General features: G+C 45.2%; 1 protein-coding gene across 5 annotated transcripts in view; it reads left to right on the top strand.

Annotated features, from left to right (window-relative positions):
* Positions 1–20,461, top strand: part of STIM1 (stromal interaction molecule 1) — a 182,055-nt gene that overhangs the window by 146,653 nt on the left and 14,941 nt on the right. For all 5 annotated transcript variants that reach the window (XM_074954198.1, XM_074954182.1, XM_074954211.1 and 2 more), the window contains 3 exons: positions 9,592–9,769; positions 12,974–13,141; positions 19,218–19,318. In XM_074954198.1, the coding sequence (XP_074810299.1) occupies positions 9,592–9,769; positions 12,974–13,141; positions 19,218–19,318 (447 nt within the window). The remainder of the gene's footprint in view (positions 1–9,591; positions 9,770–12,973; positions 13,142–19,217; positions 19,319–20,461) is intronic.

Raw genomic sequence — 20,461 nt, 5'->3', positions numbered from 1 at the left:
CTTCTTTGTCAGTCCAAATGATATTGAAAGAAACCAGAATTCTTTTGCTTTCCTTCTAAAATCACAAAATAGACTTGCTCCTACAGGAAGAAAAAGCCTTTCAAAAAGAATGTTAAGTAATCTGGCTCCTTCAGAATCCATCATCTGGACTGACTCAGGTTGCATCTTCATATTAGCCAAGAGAGAGGGTGAAACACATCAATATTCTGGAAATGGTTCAGGAGAGGAATTTGGCCAAATTTCCTCATGGATTCTTCCTCTGGAGAATCTGGAGGAGCCACCGCTTCCCAGGCACTACAGGGATATCCAGATCTCATAAGTTGTTTACTAGGAAACAGAAAAAAAGTTAGAAAATTCAGTACTGGAACATTAAACGTAAGCAGCTGAACTCAGTCTCTCGTTCATCATAAAAATGTTTCATTTCTTCTTTGGCAAAATACTGTGGGCTGCAGAATGCAACTTTTACTCACATGAGTAATGGCATTGACCTCAATGTGGCTGCTTACATGTGTAACTGCTGCTACAGGCCCTATGTATGGACAAAGGGTTACTACTGACAGTCTCATTTTCTTCTTTAAAAAAGGTTAGTTTCTTGCTGAAATCACCATTTTTAACAGAGCCTGGTAGATTTTGGCTCTAATTATTTTTACTTGTCTCTTGAATATAAGTTTCAAGGATACAGAGCCCACTCTGGTTGCCATAGAAGTCGATGGCTGAACTCCCAGTGTCTGCAGTGTGAGCAGACTTCTAAGCCAATTGTGCGTGCGCACTAGCTTGCGTGAAAAGTTGCCTGTACACGTGCCAGCATCTCAGGAGTGTGAACCTGCCTTGAAGATTTTTACAAACACTTCAGCCATTGGAAACTGTGTCACATACACACACAGCACCGGAGCCTGGTTCCTTACCTATCCTGTCAGAACAGCTGGCAGAGAATAGCCCTGCTCATGAGTGTTGTGTTTGTGAGAACTTTCTTCTGTCAAGTAGCTCTGTGTGATGACACTAGTTGGCATTCACCTGAAAGGAAAGACGTGTGTCAAGATGATGGTGCCAAACTCACCACCTTCCCTTCTTGGTGACACACGCATATGATCTGCTTTGTTCCTGACATGCAGAGAGGAAAAACTACATTGACTGTATGTCTTTGAGGCAGCCAGTTCTGAGCAACAAATCATTTCAGGGTTGTGTATAATTTTACCATTGCCAGATTGGCAATTCCACGAAGAAAAAGGATTTGCTAAAGTGAGAAATCAATAGGATTTCCTATTTGAAGTCTGACTGCCCATTGAGATAATTACTGTAGAGCATCAGAATTTTACTCTGTACCTCTAAGTGTATGCTTTTAGGTAGGACCTGGAGGCAACTTCTGAGTTTATGCTGGGGGTTTAAGGGAATTTGCCCTGTAGGAATTGGGCCTAAATACTAACATTGCTGCAAACGTGCTGTGTAAGACATGACCTTGGGATCTGTCATTGAAGATAGGACAACATAAACAAGTAGATGGGCCGGTGAATGTTCGCTAATGTTACCTAAAGCCAAACACGAAGAAACCTGAAACCGCATATGCCAGGCACAGCTAAAAGCTTCAGAGAGACCTCCTCATGACAGGTCTGCAGAGCATTAAAGTAGGAAGGATTGTCTGTGGATAGAGCACTGACCTGGAAGGAAGGAGGTGAGTGATCATTTCCTGGCTCAGCCACAGACTCCCTTGTGACCTTGTGCAAACCAACTTGCCCAGGGTAGACTGAGTCCCCTTCTGTAAAAAGGGAATAATACTCTCCTACCTCACATGATGCTGAGAGGATACGTTTATTAGTCTGCAAGGTGCTCAGATGCTATGGTGATAGAGAATGCTATGTACAAGTCATCTTTCAGTGGTCCAAATGGAAGTCATTCCATGGTTCTCTTCGAAAAATTGTGACTAATCTGGGTTCCAGACAAACGGTGTGAGTCACACTGAAACAGGTGTCTGTCCCAGGTGCTGAGTAGAATCATAGAATATCAGGGTTGGAAGGGACCTCAGGAGGTCATCTAGTCCAACTCCCTGCTCAAAGCAGGGCCGATCCCCAATTAAATCATCCCAGCCAGGGCTTTGTCAAGCCTGACCTTAGAAGTTTTTAAGGAAGGAGATTCCACCACCTCCCTAGGTAAGCCATTCCAGTGTTTCACCACCCTCCTAGTGAAAAAGTTTTTCCTAATATCCAACCTAAATCTCCCCCACTGCAACTTGAGACCATTACTCCTTGTTCTGTCATCTGCTACCACTGAGAACAGTCTAGAGCCATCCTCTTTGGAACCCCCTTTCAGGTAGTTGAAAGCAGCTATCAAATCCCCCCTCATTCTTCTCTTCCGTAGACTAAACATCCCCAGTTCCCTCAGCCTCTCCTCATAACTCATGTGTTCCAGTCCCCTAATCATTTTTGTTGCCCTCCGCTAGAGTCTTTCCAATTTTTCCACATCCTTCTTGTAGTGTGGGGCCCAAAACTGGACACAGTACTCCAGATGAGGCCTCACCAGTGTCGAATAGAGGGGAATGATCATGTCCCTCGATCTGCTGGCAATGCCCCTACTTATACATCCCAAAATGCCATTGGCCTTCTTGGCAACAAGGGCACACTGTTGACTCATATCCAGCTTCTCGTCCACTGTCACCCCTAGGTCCTTTTCCGCAGAACTGCTGCCTAGCCACTCGGTCCCTAGTCTGTAGCGGTGCATTGGGTTCTTCCGTCCTAAGTGCAGGACTCTGCACTTGTCCTTGTTGAACCTCATCAAATTTCTTTTGGCCCAATCCTCCAATTTGTCTAGGTCCCTCTGTGTCCTGTCCCTACCCTCCAGCATATCTACCACTCCTCCCAGTTTAGTGTCATCTGCAAACTTGCTGAGGGTGCAATCCACACCATCCTCCAGATCATTTATGAAGATATTGAACAAAACCGGCCCCAGGACCGACCCTTGGGGCACTCCACTTGATACCGGCTGCCAACTAGACATGGAGCCATTGATCACTGCCCGTTGAGCCCGACAATCTAGCCAGCTTTCTATCCACATTATAGTCCGTTCATCCAGCCCATACTTCTTTAACTTGCTGGCAAGAATACTGTGGGAGACAGTGTCAAAAGCTTTGCTAAAGTCAAGGAACAACACGTCCACCGCTTTTCCTTCATCCACAGAGCCAGTTATCTCGTCATAGAAGGCAATTAGATTAGTCAGGCATGACTTGCCCTTGGTGAATCCATGCTGACTCTTCCTGATCACTTTCCTCTCCTCTAAGTGCTTCAGAATTGATTCCTTGAGGACCTGCTCCATGATTTTTCCAGGGACTGAGGTGAGGCTGACTGGCCTGTAGTTCCCCAGATCCTCGTTCTTCCCTTTTTTAAAGATGGGCACTACATTAGCCTTTTTCCAGTCGTCCGGGACCTCCCCCAATCGCCATGTGTTTTGAAAGATAATGGCCAATGGCTCTGCAATCACAACCGCCAACTCCTTCAGCACTCTCGGATGCAGTGCATCCGGCCCCATGGACTTGTGCACATCCAGCTTTTCTAAATAGTCCCAAACCATTTCTTTCTTCACAGAGGGCTGGTCACCTCCTCCCAATGCTGTGCTGCCCAGTGTAGTAGTCTGGGAGCTGACCTTGTTTCTAAAGACAGAGGCAAAAAAAGCATTGAGTACATTAGCTTTTTCCACATCCTCTGTCACTAGGTTGCCTCCCTCGTTCAGGAAGGGGCCCACACTTTCCTTGACTTTCTTCTTGTTGATAACATACCTGAAGAAACCCTTCTTGTTACTCTTAACATCTCTTGCTAGCTGCAACTCCAGGTGTGATTTGGCCTTCCTGAGATTTCACTCCTGCATGCCCGAGCAATATTTTTATACTCTTCCCTGGTCATTTGTCCAATCTTCCACTTCTTGTAAGCTTCTTTTTGGTATTTAAGATCAGCAAGGATTTCACTGTTAAGCCAAGCTGGTCGCCTGCCATATTCACTATTCTTTCTACACATCTGGATGGTTTGTCCCTGTAATCTCAATAAGGATTCTTTAAAATACAGCCAGCTCTCCTGGACTCCTTTCTCCCTCATGTTATTCTCCCAGGGGATCTTGCCCATCAGTTCCCTGAGGGAGTCAAAGTCTGCTTTTCTGAAGTCCAGGGTCCGTATTCTGCTGCTCTCCTTTCTTCCTTGTGTCAGGATCCTGAACTCGAACATCTCATGGTCACTGCCTCCCAAGGTCCTATCCACTTTTTCTTCCCCTACTAATTCTTCCCGGTTTGTGAGCAGCAGGTCAAGAAGAGCTCTGCCCCTAGTTGGTTCCTCCAGCACTTGCACCAGGAAATTGTCCCCTACATTTTCCAAAAACTTCCTGGATTGTCTGTGCACCGCTGTATTGCTCTCCCAGCAGATATCAGGGTGATTGAAGTCTCCCATGAGAACCAGGGCCTGCGAACCAGTAACTTCCGTTAGTTGCCGGAAGAAAGTCTCATCCACCTCATCCCCCTGGTCCGGTGGTCTATAGTAGACTCCCACCACGACATCACCCTTGGAGCTCACACTTCTAAACTTAATCCAGAGACTCTCAGGTTTTTCTGCAGTTTCATACTTGAGCTCTGAGCAGTCATACTGCTCTCTTACATACAGTGCAACTCCCCCACCTTTTCTGGCGTCCCTGTCCTTCCTGAACAGCTTATATCCGTCCATGACAGTACTCCAGTCATGTGAGTTATCCCACCAAGTTTCTGTTATTCCAATCGCATCATAATTCCTTGACTTTGCCAGGACTTCCAGTTCTCCCTGCTTGTTTCCCAGGCTTCGTGCATTTGTGTATAGGCACTTGAGATCACCCACTGATCGCCCCTCTTTCTCAGTATGAGGCAGGAGCCCTCCCCTCTCACGCGCTCCTGCTCGTGCTTCCTCCCGGTATCCCACTTCCCCACTTACCTCAGGGCTTTGGTCTCCTTCCCCCGTTAAACCTAGTTTAAAGCCCTCCTCACTAGATTAGCCAGCCTGCTTGTGAAGATGCTCTTCCCTCTCTTCGTTAGGTGGAGACCGTCTCTGCCTAGCACTCCTCCTTCTTGGAAGACCATCCCATGGTCAAAGAATCCAAAACCTTCTCTCCGACACCACCTGCGTAGCCATTCGTTGACTTCCACGATTCGACGGTCCCTACCCAGGCCTTTTCCTTCCACGGGGAGGATGGACGAGAACACCACTTGCACCTCAAACTCCCAGAGCCACGTAGTCTGCAGTGATCCGCTCAAGGTCATTCTTCGCAGCATCATTGGTGCATCATTGGTGCCCACGTGGAGAAGCAGGAAGGGGTAGCGATCCGAGGGCTTGATGAGTCTTGGCAGTCTCTCCGTCACATCGCGAGTCTTAGCTCCTGGCAAGCAGCAGACTTCTCGGTTTTCCCGGTTGGGGCAGCAGATAGATGACTCAGTCCCCCTGAGGAGAGAGTCCTCGACCACCACCACCCACCTCCTTCTCTTGGGAGCGGTGGTCGTGGAACCCCCAACCCTAGGACAGTGCATCTCATGCCTTCCAATCGGCGGAGTCTCCTTCTGCTCCCTTCCCTCAGACGTATCATCTGGTCCACTCTCCGCATTAGTACCTGTGGAGAGAACATGAAAACGGTTACTTACCTGTATCTACGTTGCTGGTACATGGACATTCCCCTTTTTTCTTCTGGAGGTCACATGATGCCAAATTTCTTCACCGTCATCCTGTCCCCGATGTGCAGCCTGCTCTGAATCTTCAGAACATTGTGTCCGTAGAAGCATATCTTGACATCTGTCCAGGAAATCTTCAGTTTCTCTTATGCAACGCAGGGTCGATACCTGTTGCTCCAGACCTTGAACCTTCTCTTCCAATATGGAGACCAGCTTGCACTTTGTACAGACAAAGTCGCTTCTGTCCTGTGGAAGAAAGACAAATGTACATAATGCCCTTTCCACGGTCTATCAAATGGCTACTTCGTTGCCTCACTTAGAACTTTGTGAGGGCCTTTGAGATATCTAGAGCAGGAAAGGTTGGTACAGGAAGTCAAATCTGTTCTAATCTAGAACATTTACAGGATATCCCTTAATGGAGACTGTTCCCAGGAAGTCTGCCAAATTGCTTGCATTTACATCAGTGTAAATTCAGAATAACTCCACCGAACTCAGTGGAGCGCCACTAGTGTAAAACTGGCATATGTGAATCCAGTCGCACTGACTGAGAACATGCAGGGAAAAGTTTTTTTTGTCTTTGGTGAGCAACAGAGGAAATGTTGTTTGCATGAAACATGAATAATAAAAAGGGGGAAAAGAAGAACTCTGACTAGTGCATTCGAGAGAAATATTAAGGATTAATCCCTTTCCCTTTCCCCCAATGCCACACACACCACCGGGACATTTCCCCTTTAAACAGAGGGCATTCTAATGTCTGTGGAGGATTAACAAGCCTAGTATGGAAGTGATGGAGCAATGATCCATGGAGGGCAGAGAGCGTGGGTTTATCTCTAAACTTGGAACGTCTCAATAGGATTCTTTTAAAATTAGGAATGAAAATATTTGTGTTTCTCAGCAGAACCGTAAATTGAAAATAAACCCTTGTCCAGCAGCACAGCCAACAAAATGGCTGAAGAAAGTCCAGCCCATCCAAATTTTGTTTTGAACTGCCATCTCTACACCATGAGGAGGGTTGTGTTTGCAGTGTTCTCTGGGGCTTGCACTCTTAAGTGGAGCAGTGGACTGCTCCCCTCTAGCCCCTGCTCCCAAAACACGGGTTTTGTTTGTTCATAGTAATGTTTCGAAGTGCGTCTTTAACATTCTTCCCATTTTTTTAATCTGGGCTGTGAAGTAAACAGAAGACAGATGTAGTCCTTTATTTTTGTACAAGGACTCAAAGAGAGCAGTCTAAGTGCGTGTATCACACAGAGCAGAATTCTGCGATAAGGATCGGCTTCAACTCATTTGATTTGTTTGTAACTGAATGGTCACTTGTGGGCTCATGAAACTAGCGTTTCTCAAAGTAGCAGTGCGTAGAAGCAACGTCTCATGCAGGCAGGTTCTGCTTCCCTACCCCTCTTAGAGCTTTAACAAAAGTCAACCCTCCTGGCATCTGGTTTGTTCGCACAAGTTGCTTCCCACAAACAGTCACTCTTCCTGGGGCTGGAGGTTTTCCTTGCCATCCCTCCTCAGAGGGTCTTGATTACTCCCAGTATGTCTAAAGGAAACCTGCCAGCCAAGGGTTCTAGTGGCCTGGGCAAGGGTCCTTGCCTTTGATTGCAGTTGGTTCCTGGTGTACCTCAGAGCTGCTGTTCTGCACATATCTCAGTCATTTCCCTTCTTTTGGTTTGGAAAGGGGGGTACATAATCAGAAATTGAGCTGTTATTCGAGTGGGGGGGTTGGATACCCCGAATGAGAAGAGATTTGGTGACTGGAAATGCTTTTAGCTGGGACGATTCAGCTTGCAGTTTAGTTTTTAAAAGTCTTCCGCAGCCTGTTAGCTATTTTCGTAGCCAGTCTTTGAATCTTTATGCTTAAGCCCAGTAATGGTTTCATTGGCTCAGTTTATGCCTGCCTGACCTCAGAAAGCTATTATCCTCATAACTCCTAACTATACTACAGTTATCTTAAAACTCCAACAAATCCTGAAAAGGAAACTGACTGACCAGAACGTGGAATATAAATAGAAAGTATGGGTTTGTTTAACTTGGGACCGTAACCTGACCTGCAGGGACAAGGGACAAAAATGTCCTCACAGTGCACTCTGGGTCACAAGGTCTCTACTATTTAAACACACCGTTGTGTCCGGCTATATTGATTTACCGTCTACTAGAGCACAGGATCTCTGGAGAAAAGAGGAAAACAGCTCAGAGTTTAAGGCCAGAAGGGACCATTAGATCATCTAGTCTGACCTCCTGCACATCGCAGACCACAGAATTTCATCCAGGTATCCCGGCATTGAGCCCAATAATGTGTGTTCAAAGCATCTTCTAGAAAGGCATCAAAAGATGGAGAATTCACCACTTCCCTTGGTAGTTTGTTCCAGTAGTTAATCACCCTGTTAAAAAAGTGTGCCTTGTTGCCAGTGTTTAATTAGGTGCTGGGGGCTCAAGCAATTTTTTTACTTTCATAACTGATGCGGCAAACCCAGGGGTGCCAGGGCTAGGACTGCCAAGCCGAGAGGTGCCGGGGCTAGGAACTGCCAAGCCGAGAGGTGCCGGGACTCGGCCCTGGCACAAATTAAGCCCTGCTTATTGCTAAGTTGAGTGTGTCCGGCACAGCTTCCAGCCATTGGTTCTTGTTCTGCCTTTCTCTACTAGATAAAAGAACCCTCTAGTACCCAGTGTTTTCTCCTCAGCAACATACTTATACAGCATTAGTCTTTGTAGCCTGAATGATAAAGTGAACCCCCCCCCCACACACACACACAGACACACACATTTCAACTGAATACATGCTGTAGAATCATTGTCTTAAAATTGGCAGTCAGTCTCCCTGTTAGAAATGATCATTGTACTTAATTTATTTTAAAGAATAACTAACATTTGGAATTTGAAGTGGTTTTGGTGACAAACACTGGAGACTCGTGACCTTGTTCTTTGTACGGGCCAGTTGGAGTGAGTCAGGTTCATTCCTGATGTCACTTTGATGACTTCAGTGGAATAACAATAGGGTAGAATTTGTCCTAGTACATCCTCTCCTGCTTTGCAGCTCACATTTTCTTCCTCCGTAGCTTAATTCTTCCTCAGTGCACTCAGGAGGCTGCAGCGCCAAGGTGCTGTGTCTGAGGGAGGTAGCAGCACAGCCTTGGAAGCACCCTCCAAAAAATGAAAATGCAGTAAAAAGCCTGAAACAGCAGGCTGAGAGAGGTACCTGAAAAGCTATTGAACAGAGTCCTGAAAATCCTGGGGTGCGCCAGCATCAGTTTTCCTGACCAAAGGGTAAATAATCTGTAATTATTTACCCTTGCATCCATGCAAAATCAATGCTGATTTAATCCCGTGGTGGAGAAAATTAACCACTCCTGGGAGGAGGATGTGTCTAAATTTGGATCCAGTGGGAAATGGAATATGTGGGCAGATCTCATCTGCATGTGTACACATGCACAGCCACGTCCCGAGGCCTGTTAAAACTCAAGTATTTACCTCCCTGAAGTAGAGTGATATAGTTTATGTCCATTTCCATAATGGTGAAGGCCTCTGTTTCTGGGCTTCTGTGAATACGCAGAAGAATCAAATGAGTTTGCAGCGCAATTTCATCAGACTGTGGCTTGTGTTCTTCTGGTATTTAAAAAATAAACATGGCTGAAAATCTGAAGTTGATCATTTAGTTTCATGGAAAACTTTTCCTTGAGTTTTCTTAATGTTGACGTTTCAGTGCCACAGAGACTCTGTGCTGAATTGTGCTTTCCCTCTGGATTTACAGCAGCATCACTCCACTGTTATCAGTGGAGTTCCTCTGGGTTTACACCAGTGCAGGTGAGAGCAGAGTTTGGCCTTGTATGTCCTCACGTGTGTGCAGCTAGTCATGCAGTAATTGTTCTGCGGGCTCCTTCGCCCAGGTACACACAGCCCTGTGTGCGCTAGCAGTTCCCTGTGTCTGTGTGCATTAGGCTGCAGAAGGCCCAGGAGGAACACCGCACCGTGGAAGTGGAGAAGGTGCATCTGGAGAAGAAGCTCCAAGACGAGATCAGCATCGCCAAGCAAGAGGCACACCGGCTCCGGGAGCTGCGAGAGGGGACAGAGAATGAGCTGAGCAGACAGAAGTACGCTGAACAGGAGCTGGAGCAGGCAAGCATTGCATATCATATGTACAAGCAGAAACGGGGGGCGGGACACCCACACACTGTATGGCCATTGCTGCATCCCCCTGGGAAACACAGCTAGACTCTCCTTAGTGTGCCCTGTTGCCACTGTTCTCCCAGTTGACCTTAGGGATAGGAGAGATCCAACTGTCTCTGCCACTTCCTCATATAATACTTTCCCTCAAAGGCGCCGTCTCATGAGGCCCAGCCGATCTGCTCTATGCCGTCACCAGAGGGGATCCCTGGAGAGTAACGCAAGACACGCTTCCAGAGCTGAATGTGCTGCCCCTTGCTCCATGGCCTCTGCCATCCCCAAAGGGAAGGTATTGCGTTTGAGCCATACCTCTGATCCTCCTGTGCTGAGACCCAACCAGGGGGCTGGCCCCTTCCCCTGTGTACGGCACGTTACCTCCTGTATTTTAGGAGACCTTGAGGCAGCAGTCAAATTAATTCTAAACTGCTTCTGCAACACCCCATCCCCCTCTTTCCCGAAGAGCCTCCAGGCTACTGAAACACTTGCTGCCAGCGTTGAGCATTTACACACAGTTTCGCAAGACAGTCGTTTCCTGTCAGGCTATCGCGCACAAATACACCTCAAAATACACTACAGTCCAGTACAGCCACCCACGTGTTGTCACACAAATACAGATTGTATTGTTTGTGCATTGTGTGTGTCAAGTCACACCCATTGCCCCCTTCCCCTCCTGTTAAAATTTGTAATGAAAGCTGAAGCCAGTGGTGACTTAACCAATCTGTTGTTTCTTAGAGGCCTTCCCGTGGGATTCATTGAGTGGGTGAGTAATGGCTTTATCCACCCAGCGTGCACTGTATGATGTAACACAATCACCACTGAAATGAACTAGAGGCCACAGATGTAATTCACTAGCCACTCCCACTGACCATAAGAGCCAAAGGCAACCTGTCAAAATCTAAGATACTTTTGGGTCCCTGTGAATCCTGAAATCTGAGCTACTCTTGCACCAGTTGATGCTGCTAAGAAGAAGATCTGGTTTTTCAAAGACCATGTTGGAGGATCCTAGTGGAGAGCAAAGTTAGCCATGCCTTAGTGAGATGAGCTCGTCTGTACACACTGACCCCTTCCAGTGACATCAAACCCCACCCAGATTATAAACCTTGCTCAGGCTTCAGTCTTTCCAGAGCCCATTCCCCCCTTATGCACTGGTCCCCTTACTGCCATTTTACACTACTACCTTCCTGTTTAGTTTCCCAAAACAGATTTTTTTGTTTCCATGTGAACCCTGCTGTCTATAAACATTTTGAGCAAATGTCCGGTCTCAGATTCAAGGGGTTCATCTCCACGGTTCTGCTCTGCCTGTGTGCTCGGCACTCCCAGGCACTCGGATACCATGGGGTTGAGTGTGTGGTCAGAACCTATATTGATTAGAGAGGACAGAACTCCATGTATGGTAGGAGATCAGATCAGTGGAAGTTGAGATTGGTGTGGAGAATTTAGTCCATCATGAAGATTATGATGCTGTCCCTGTATTTCTATGAACGATTTAGGGAAATTACATTTAACATTGTTAAAATTGCAGACAATAGTAAAATGGTGGGTAGTTAACTCTGGAATGTGGCTGCTTTATAAGTCCCTCTAGACCAGTGGTTCGGGAGTACGTGAGTTCTTTTCGGGGGGACGCAAGAAAAATCCTGTAATGGCAGACAGCACATTTTGTTTAGTAAGACGTGGCAATCTAATCATAAAGTATATGATGACCCTATCTCATAGGGGGGTACGTGGTACACTACTTTATTTGGAAAGAAATACATAGCCTAAAAAATGTGAAGTCCACTGCTCTAGATGGCCTGGTAAATGTGCTCACAGATAGAATATAAAATTTCAAATGTCTGAGTGTAGTGTGATGTCCTTGGCTAGAAATAATACTCAAGCCAAATGCAACTTAAATGGAGCTGAGTTAGTTAACACGGTAAAGGAATCTGATCTGGGTTTACTGAGAGATTCATTTAAACATTTACATTCTCAATCCGGTGTGCAGCTGTCTATCCTGGAAAAAGAAAGGGTGTTCACCAAAGTTATGTTGACACAGGCTTCTTGCTAGCAAGGTGCTAACATGGGCTGAACCCTAGATAGGACCTGCTCCAACCCCCAATAAAGTCATCCCCTTGAAGTCACAGGGTTGTAAAGCACTTTGAGATCTGATGAAAGGCACTAAATATGTGTAAATTCTTGTGAATGATTACCAAAGCCAGGCATTTGTCCAAGGGTTTTGTGCCTTCATTGTGCTTGCCACCCCCTGGTTTTTGATCCTCCTACTCCAGGTTCAGGCTGGGGAAAAGGCTTGGCTGGGCTGCAGAGAGAGGAATTGCAGGTGGAACATGTGACTATACTGACCAAGCAGCACACTTTGTGTCTAAATGTTTCTATCTTTTTGCTCCAGTGTGAAAGTCTCCTTTTAACAAGCCCTTTGTGTTTGGTTTAGTCACTGCACTGAAAAGAGGCAGCTGCTTGCTCAGAGTTGTCAGCAAGTCTTTGCTTTAAGGAGGGCTGCAATTCCATCCCTTGCAGATCAGAAGAGAGGGGCACAGAGATCTACAGGGCTCGGAGATAAACACTCTGAATACTTTTACTCTGGGCTTGGTTCTCCTCTCATCCAGTCCAGTGTTATTCCAGTTACTCCTCTTCTCCCTCACACCAGTGTAAATCAGAATCAGACCTTCCGTCTTCATAGACTTAGAGAGATAGACCAGATCTGCATTGCCTAAACATTCTGCTTAACTGCACTGGTAGCTGAAGTGATTAGGGACAACCGCAGCCCAATTCCTGATAACGGTAGAGCAAAACGAATCAGAAAGGGATCCAGCCTGCAGAATAGAGGGAAGTCCTGTAGGTTGCTCCAATTGCTCGTGCAGCAGCTTCTCCCGTGCAGAATGATCCCCAAGGAAGAGAATGGTGCTGTCCTACGCCCCCGGTAGCACAGTTGTCCCTTTGGCTCAGTGCACAGGAATTCTCCCTCTTCTACTGACCCCAAGCCACAGCCAACCTAGGTTTGCTGGAGATTGTTTTTCTTTTTGGTGCTATTACAAGTGTTGGGGCTGCAACCGACTGTCCGCTGAAGGGACTACCTCGGAGAGTGCTAACTGGAATGAAAGGGTCCCTCTCCCGTTCCTATGCCTTCCTGTAATGCTGCTGCTGTGACTGTTTCCGTTACAGGTCCGAATGGCGCTGAAGAACGCAGAGAAGGAGCTTGAATCCCACTGCAGCTGGGCCGCACCAGAGGCCTTGCAGAAATGGCTCCAGCTGACCCACGAAGTGGAGGTCCAGTACTACAACATCAAGAAACAGAATGCAGAGAAGCAGCTGCTGGTGGCCAAAGAAGGGGTGAGAACTTCAGTCTCTTTAGTCCTAAATTCTTACCTCCCTGAGGCTGGGGTATGAAATCCATAGATATTTACAGCTCCATAGACCTAGAACATCTCTCTCTCTCTCTCTCTCTCTGTGCTGTTCTCTCCTGCCTGCTCCCATCTCTTCTTTCTGCGAACCACCTTCCGACTGATCTTGCTTGTCTGCCATAGTGCAACATAAGGAAATCCTTGCTTGCAGGGACCCGACCCCAGTCCTAGAGCCATGTGTTGCGCTTCGTAGCTCTGGTTTGGGTGAGATACCGTGTAACATCTTGACAGTAATATGTGACTATTGCTCTGTGCATAGAACCATAGAAATGTAGGGCTGGTGGGGTCCTTAAGAGGTCATCTAGTGATTCTAGTTCATCGCCCCACTCTTCCCCCCAGCGTTGAGGCAGAATCAAGTAAACCAAGACCATCCCTGTCAGGTGTTTGTTTAACCTGTTCTTAAAGCCTCCAATAATGGGGATTCTGCTGCTTCCCTTGAAAGCCTGTTGCAGAGTTTAACTATCCTTGTAGTTGGAAAGGTTTCCTAATATCTAACCTAAATCTCCCTTGCTACAGATGAAGCCCATCACTTCTTGTCCCATCACAGTGGACATGGAGAACAGTTTATCACTAGCCTCTGTATAATAGCCCTTAACATATTTGAAGGTTGTTGTCAGGTCTCCCCCTCAGTCTTCTTTTCTCAAGACTAAGTATGCCAGGGCTTTTTAACCTTTTCTGATAGGTCAGGGTTTCTAAACCTCTTATTATTTTTGGTATTTTCCTCTTGACTCTCTCCAGTTTGTCCACATCTTTCTTGAAGCATGATGCCCAGTACTGACAACAGGACTCCAGCTGAGACCTCACTGATGCTGCAGAAAGTGAGACAGTTACCTCCCGTGTCTTACATATGACACTCTTGTTAATACATCCCAGAATGATATTAGCTTGTTTCAAAACTGCATCACATCGTTGCCTCATGTTCAATTTGTGATCCACTATAACCCTCAGATCCCTTTCAGCAGTATGACCACCTGGCCACTTATTCCCCATTTTGTAGCTGTGCATTTGATTTTTCCTTCCTAAGTGTAGTACTTTGCACTTGTCATTATTGTATTTCATCTTGTTGATTTGAGACCAATTCTCTAATTTGTCAAGGTCATTTTCAGTTCTAATCCTGTGCTTCAAAGTGCTTGCAATGCCTCCCAGCTTGGTGTCATCTGCAAATTTTATAAGCATCCTCTCCAGTCCATTAGTGAAGGCATTAATAAAAATACTGAATAGTACCAGGCCAAGGACAAAACCCTGTGGGTCCCCACTAGATACATCCTCCAAGTCTGACAACAAACCATTGTCTACTACTCTTTGAGTACAGTCTTTTAGCCATTTAACCACCCACCTTATAGTAATTTCATCTAAGAAAATAAGAGTGGCCATACTGGGTCAGACAATGGTCCACCTAGCCCACTATCCTGTTGTCAAGGTTCCTTCCCCACTCTGAACTCTAGGGTACAGATGTGGGGACCTGCATTAAAACCTCCTAAGCTTACTTTCACCAGCTTAGGTTAAAACTTCCCCAAGGTACAAATTAATTTTATCCTTTGCCCCTGGATTTCCACTGCCACCACCAAACTTTAACTGGGTTTACTGGGAAACGTAGTTTGGACACGTCTTTCCCCCCAAAATCCTCCCAACCCTTGCACCCCACTTCCTGGGGAAGGTTTGGTAAAAATCCTCACCAATTTGCATAGGTGACCACAGACCCAAACCATTGATCTTAGAACAATGAAAAAGCATTCCGTTTTCTTACAAGAAGACTTTTAATAGAAGTAAAGGAATCACCTCTGTAAAATCAGGATGGTAGATACCTTACAGGGTAATTCGATTCAAAACATAGAGAATCCCTCTAGGCAAAACCTTAAGGTACAAAAAAGACACACAGACAGGAATATTCATTCTATTCAGCACAGTTCTTTTCTCAGCCATTTAAAGAAATCATAATCTAACACATACCTAGCTAGATTACTTACTAAAAGTTCTAAGACTCCATTCCTGTTCTGTCCCCAGCAAAAGCAGCCTACAGACAGACACAGACCCTTTGTTTCTCTCCCTCCTCCCAGCTTTTGAAAATATCTTGTCTCCTCATTGGTCATTTTGGTCAGGTGCCAGCGAGGTTACCTTTAGCTTCTTAACCCTTTACAGGTGAGAGGATTTTTCCTCTGGCCAGGAGGGATTTTAAAGAGGTTTACCCTTCCCTTTATATTTATGACACCTGTAGTCTGGCGGTGGCCGCTGCCAGATGCTTCAGAGGGAATGAACAGAACAGGGCAATTGTCGAGTAATCCCTCCCCTGTAGTCCAGTCCCAGCTTCTGGCAGTCAGAGGTTTAGGGACATCTGGAACATGGGGTTGTGTCCCTGACCATCTTGGCTAATAGCCATTGATAGGCCTATCCTCCATGAACTTACCTAATTCTTTTTTGAACCCAGTTATAATTTTGGCCTTCACAACATCCTCTGGCAAGGAGTTCCACATGTTGACTGTGCGTTGTGTGAAGAACTACTGCCTTTTGTTTGGTTTTTAAACCGACTGCCTATTAATTTCATTGGTGACCCCTGAGTCTTGTGTTATGTGAAAGGTTAAATAACACTTCCCTATTCACTTTCTCCACACTATTCATGATTTTATAGACCTCTATCTTATCCCCCACCCCTTAGTTTTCTCTTTTCTAAGATGAACAGTTCCAGTCTTTTTAATCTCTCCTGTTCCATATCTCAGATCATTTTTATTGCCCTTCTCTGTACTGTTTCCATTTCAAATATATCTTTTATGAGATGGGGTGGCCAGAACTGCACACAGGATTCAAGATATGGGCATTCAGTGGATTTATATAGAGACATCATGATATTTTCTCCCTTATTATCTATCCCTTTCCAAATGGTTCCTAACGTTCTGTTCGCTTTTTTGACTGCTGCTGCACATTGAGCAGTTTTCAGAGAACTCTCCACAGTGACTCCAAGATCTCTTTTTTGAGTATTAACAGTTAATTTAGACCCCATCGTTTTGAATGTATAGTTGGATTATGTTTTCCAATGTGCATTACCTTGCACCACATTTCCCTAGTTTGCCTATGAGAATGTTACGTGGGCCTGGGTGAAAAGCCTTACTAAAATCAAGATATATCACTTCTACAGCTCTCCCCTATCCACTAGGCCACTCATCCTGTCAAAGAAGGAAATTAGGTTGGTTTGATAAATCCATGTTGGCTATTGCTTATAATCCTATTAACTTCTAGGTGCTCCAAATTGGTTGTTTAATAATTTGTTCCAGTATCTTTCCAGATATCAGAGTTAGGCTGACTGGTCTATAATCCCCTGGGTCCTCTTTATAAAGACAGGTACTGTGTTGCCATTCTCCTGTCCTCTGAGACCTCATCCATCCTCCTTGAGTTCTCAAAGATAGTTGCTAATTGTTAGGGGGCTTATTCCTTCACCCACTTACTTCCCTGGTCCTTCTCGCATGAACAGAGAGCAACAATACCCGAAGTCCAAAGGTGCAAACAATTCGATGTTTATTGGGGTGAACTTCCAGCAAGCATGATTCCAGTTTCCTTCCTTAGTATCCTCCTTCCCAGCTCTGACACCACAGAGCCTTACACCTGTGTCCCTGTTCCCATTCCTGCCCTTAGCCAAACATTATTCCAATTTCCCCACTCCCATTCCCTGTTCCCATCTCCCCCTTTAGCAAAATATGATTCCAATTTCCTTATCCCCATTCCCTGTTCCCATCTCCCCCACCCGCATGCCCACCCCCACCCCCCACGCCCACTTCCTCATTGACTGCAGACTATATAGTAAAACTTGAGTTCTGCTTAGCTATACCTTAACCAATCATTTTCCTGAAATTTAACTAACCAATCCTAACAGATTGTAACATGATTATGTAACCAATTATATCCCACCACCTTAATTAGTTTACACCCAGCAAAATTAATTATACAGCAGACAGGAACAATCACAGAACCAGACAGAGATTATACAGACAAACAATAGCAAAGTGGGAACTATAATGACAAGACAATACAGAAGTGAGGATTTCACATCCCAGCTATTGATAAGTGATTTCTTGCCAGACAGGATGCTATCAAACTAAGTTTCCTTTTACATCTTCTAGGCACTTCCCTTTCTCTGGAGGTGATAGGCACTATCAGGACAGAATTGTATTCCTAACAGCCCAATAGCACCTTCTTTCAATGTGACTAGTTTGGAATGTGAGGATGTGACCATGGCTGCCTCTGCTGCTTAGTCAAAGGCCTTAGCCTAAGCACAGGGCCTCAGATTGTCACAGTAAGAAAAGGCCCTTACACCGGCAGACAGTGATTTTGATTCTCTTTTGTACCTCTAGAACTAGCCAAGTGATAAGAATACACCTGAATTCTTAAAGTACAGGCCTTTGCAGACAGGCCTGAATATCTATATCCTAACACTAATGATTCAGAGATTGCTTCAGGTAGTTCTTTAAGTACCCTAGAATGAATTTCATCAAACCCTGTCAAAGTGAATACATGTAACATATCTAAATATTTTTTTTAGTCTGTTCATTTTCTCTTTTGGCTTGTGTCCCTCCCACTTGTTTTTGGTATTAGTTATGTTGAGCATCTGGTCACCATTAACCTTTTTAACGAAGACTGAAGCAAAATAGGCATTAAACACCTTCTTGATGCCATCCATTATTAGCACTCCTTCCCTGCTAAGTAGTGGTCCTATACTTTTCTTCATCTTTTTCTTGCTCCTAATGTATTTATAGAACCTCTTCTTATGCCTTTGATGTCGCTTGACAGGTGTAATTCATTTTGTGCATTAGCCTTTCTGATTTTGTTCCTACATGGTTTGGCTACTTTTTCGTATTCATGCTTAGCAATTAATCCATGTTTCCATGGAGGTTTGATGACCATGGATACATGATTATATCTAATACTGGTCCATGATGCATGATGATATCAGGTACTGGTGTAATGTTTTACATTTTCAAAGTGCTGCACAAACCTTAATTAAGGCACCCAACGCAGTTGTCATAGACACTTTACAGATGGGGAAATTGAGTCACAAAGAGATGAAGCGATTTGTCCAGCGTTATACAGTGAACTAATGTCAAAGCTGGTTTAGAACTACTGAGTTCTAGGCTCCCGCCACATACTCAGGCCACTAGGCCACATTGCCACTCACTAAGTGGCTCTTTGGCGGATAAGTTTAAACCTGCTAATGTGCATAACTAGCTGTTGCGTGCAGTATCGTGCATTGTGAAACGTCTATGAAAGGAACTCTCCACAGCCCCAGTGAGACCAAATCCGGCCCCAATGTCACACATATAAGGGCAGTGAAGTTTTTGACATGTAAAATGTGTATGTTGTCTTCACTGGCCAAGTCACTTCGCTGTTCCCAGCTGTTTAAAATCTTCTGAGTGAAGCAGAGAGCAGGAAGCTATTGCAGCCAGTGTGCATGGCTCTCTTGACATTGTACAGCAGTCAGAGGTGACAGGACAAATATGAATTTGTCTGTCTTACCACATTCTGACCACAAACGCGGTAGCACTTCACCCATTTCCCTGTGTGGTGTCAGCTGCAGCGTTCCTGCCCCTGGTTTGCCTTTTGCAACTCTGCAGCAAACATTATTAGAGCATAAAGACCAAGGATCTGTATGTAGAGACTTAAGATTCAGATACACACAGGGTTCTAAAGAGGAGGCAAAACCCCATTTCAGGATGTTAGGATCCTGCTGATAAAGCTTTCATTGGTCTTTCTGGTAATGAGCCTATGGCACGGCAGGAGTCCTTAGCTATGCAGTTGTAGCTGGTGCTCTGGAATCTTGTCCTTACTCAGCTCTTGACTGACACCCTAGCCAGCATGTTGTGTGGCATAACATCCTCAGATAAAGTGACCGTTCAAGCTACTTGCATGTGTGCAAACAGCCACAGGACTATTTCTGTCTTATCCTGTTCAGGATATGATTGTCCTGGAGGAAACACAAGGGCAGATTGTTCCGGTGACGTTTTTCTGTTAATATATTTCAGGCTGAAAAAATTAAAAAGAAGCGAAACACCCTCTTTGGAACATTTCATGTTGCCCACAGCTCATCCCTAGACGATGTTGATCATAAAATCTTAACTGCAAAGTGAGTATCCACTGCATGCCTTCCTGCCATTTCCCCCAAATCCCTCCCCAGCACACGCATGTCTGCAAGGCTGTAATACACGCATGTCTGCAAGGCTGGTCTCATTTTGCTTAGCCTCACTGGGGCAAGGCATAGACATACAGCACACCTCTACGGATCCTGAACCCTAGGGAAAAGTCATTCCCTAGTGCATATTTTAAATCCATTCTGTTGCACAGCATGGATTTGTTGGCCTTTCCTTTGCCTCAGTAAAAGTTGATCCTTATTTAATTCACATTTGTTGGGTTTTGGTGAATGTGTGAAATGTAACGGGTAACTAGTAACATTTTACCCCGTTAAGGTGGAAAATTGAAGTCCCGACCATTTACAGCTATTACAGATCCCATGTCTCTTTGCACAGTGAGAGGGATGTTCTTCCCTGAGGTAATTGTCCCCGGAGGTTTCCATTGGACAGGGTTTCCTGCTCTAGCCTGTTGCTGTATGCTGTGGCCATGTTCCCTCGTAAAGTGGGCTGCATTTCAGCCAACCTGTCGGTGGTTGGTAAAGTTGTTCATATGGCTGATAGATATATTCCTGTAAATCCCTTCCTTTCATGGTGGAAGTATTCACTGGGATTTTGAGAAGATACCTACCTGTGAACTCCATCACACTTATCCAGCAAATAACCTGAAAGCTCATTCATTTGTCACTATAGTAAAGCTTCAGACACCACTAGCTTATTCATCTTAAAATTGATTCATTCATCTTACTTGCCTTCCAGGGTTGAGATTTTCCAAGCCAGCTAGAGGTGTTAGCCAGACAGCGCCCATTAAAATCCAAATGAATTAAAATCTGCTGGTCAGCTTTGAAAATCCCAACCCAAGACTCTGAGATTTGCGTGACTCAGAGCTGTATCACAATACTTTGACACTGACTCTTGTTGTCACCTTGAGAACCTGTCTGGGGGTTAACACACAGAAAAATCCCATTCAGAAGGGGTTACTACGTAAAGCTCTGCAAGGAGGTCTGGAAAAATACACAGAGAGGAATGTCATCTTAACATTCTGACTCCCTGTTTCAGACTCACTGGGATCTTCTATCTTGTGTAATTTGTTTCCACTGTTCCTCATTTGTTTTCCCTTTTCCCTTGTTCGAATCTTGTTT

The sequence above is a fragment of the Natator depressus genome, chromosome 1, assembly GCF_965152275.1.
Source record: "Natator depressus isolate rNatDep1 chromosome 1, rNatDep2.hap1, whole genome shotgun sequence".
Classification (NCBI taxonomy): domain Eukaryota; kingdom Metazoa; phylum Chordata; order Testudines; family Cheloniidae; genus Natator; species Natator depressus.
Note: the sequence above shows the minus strand (reverse complement) of the source record. Positions and strands in the feature narration are given on the sequence as shown.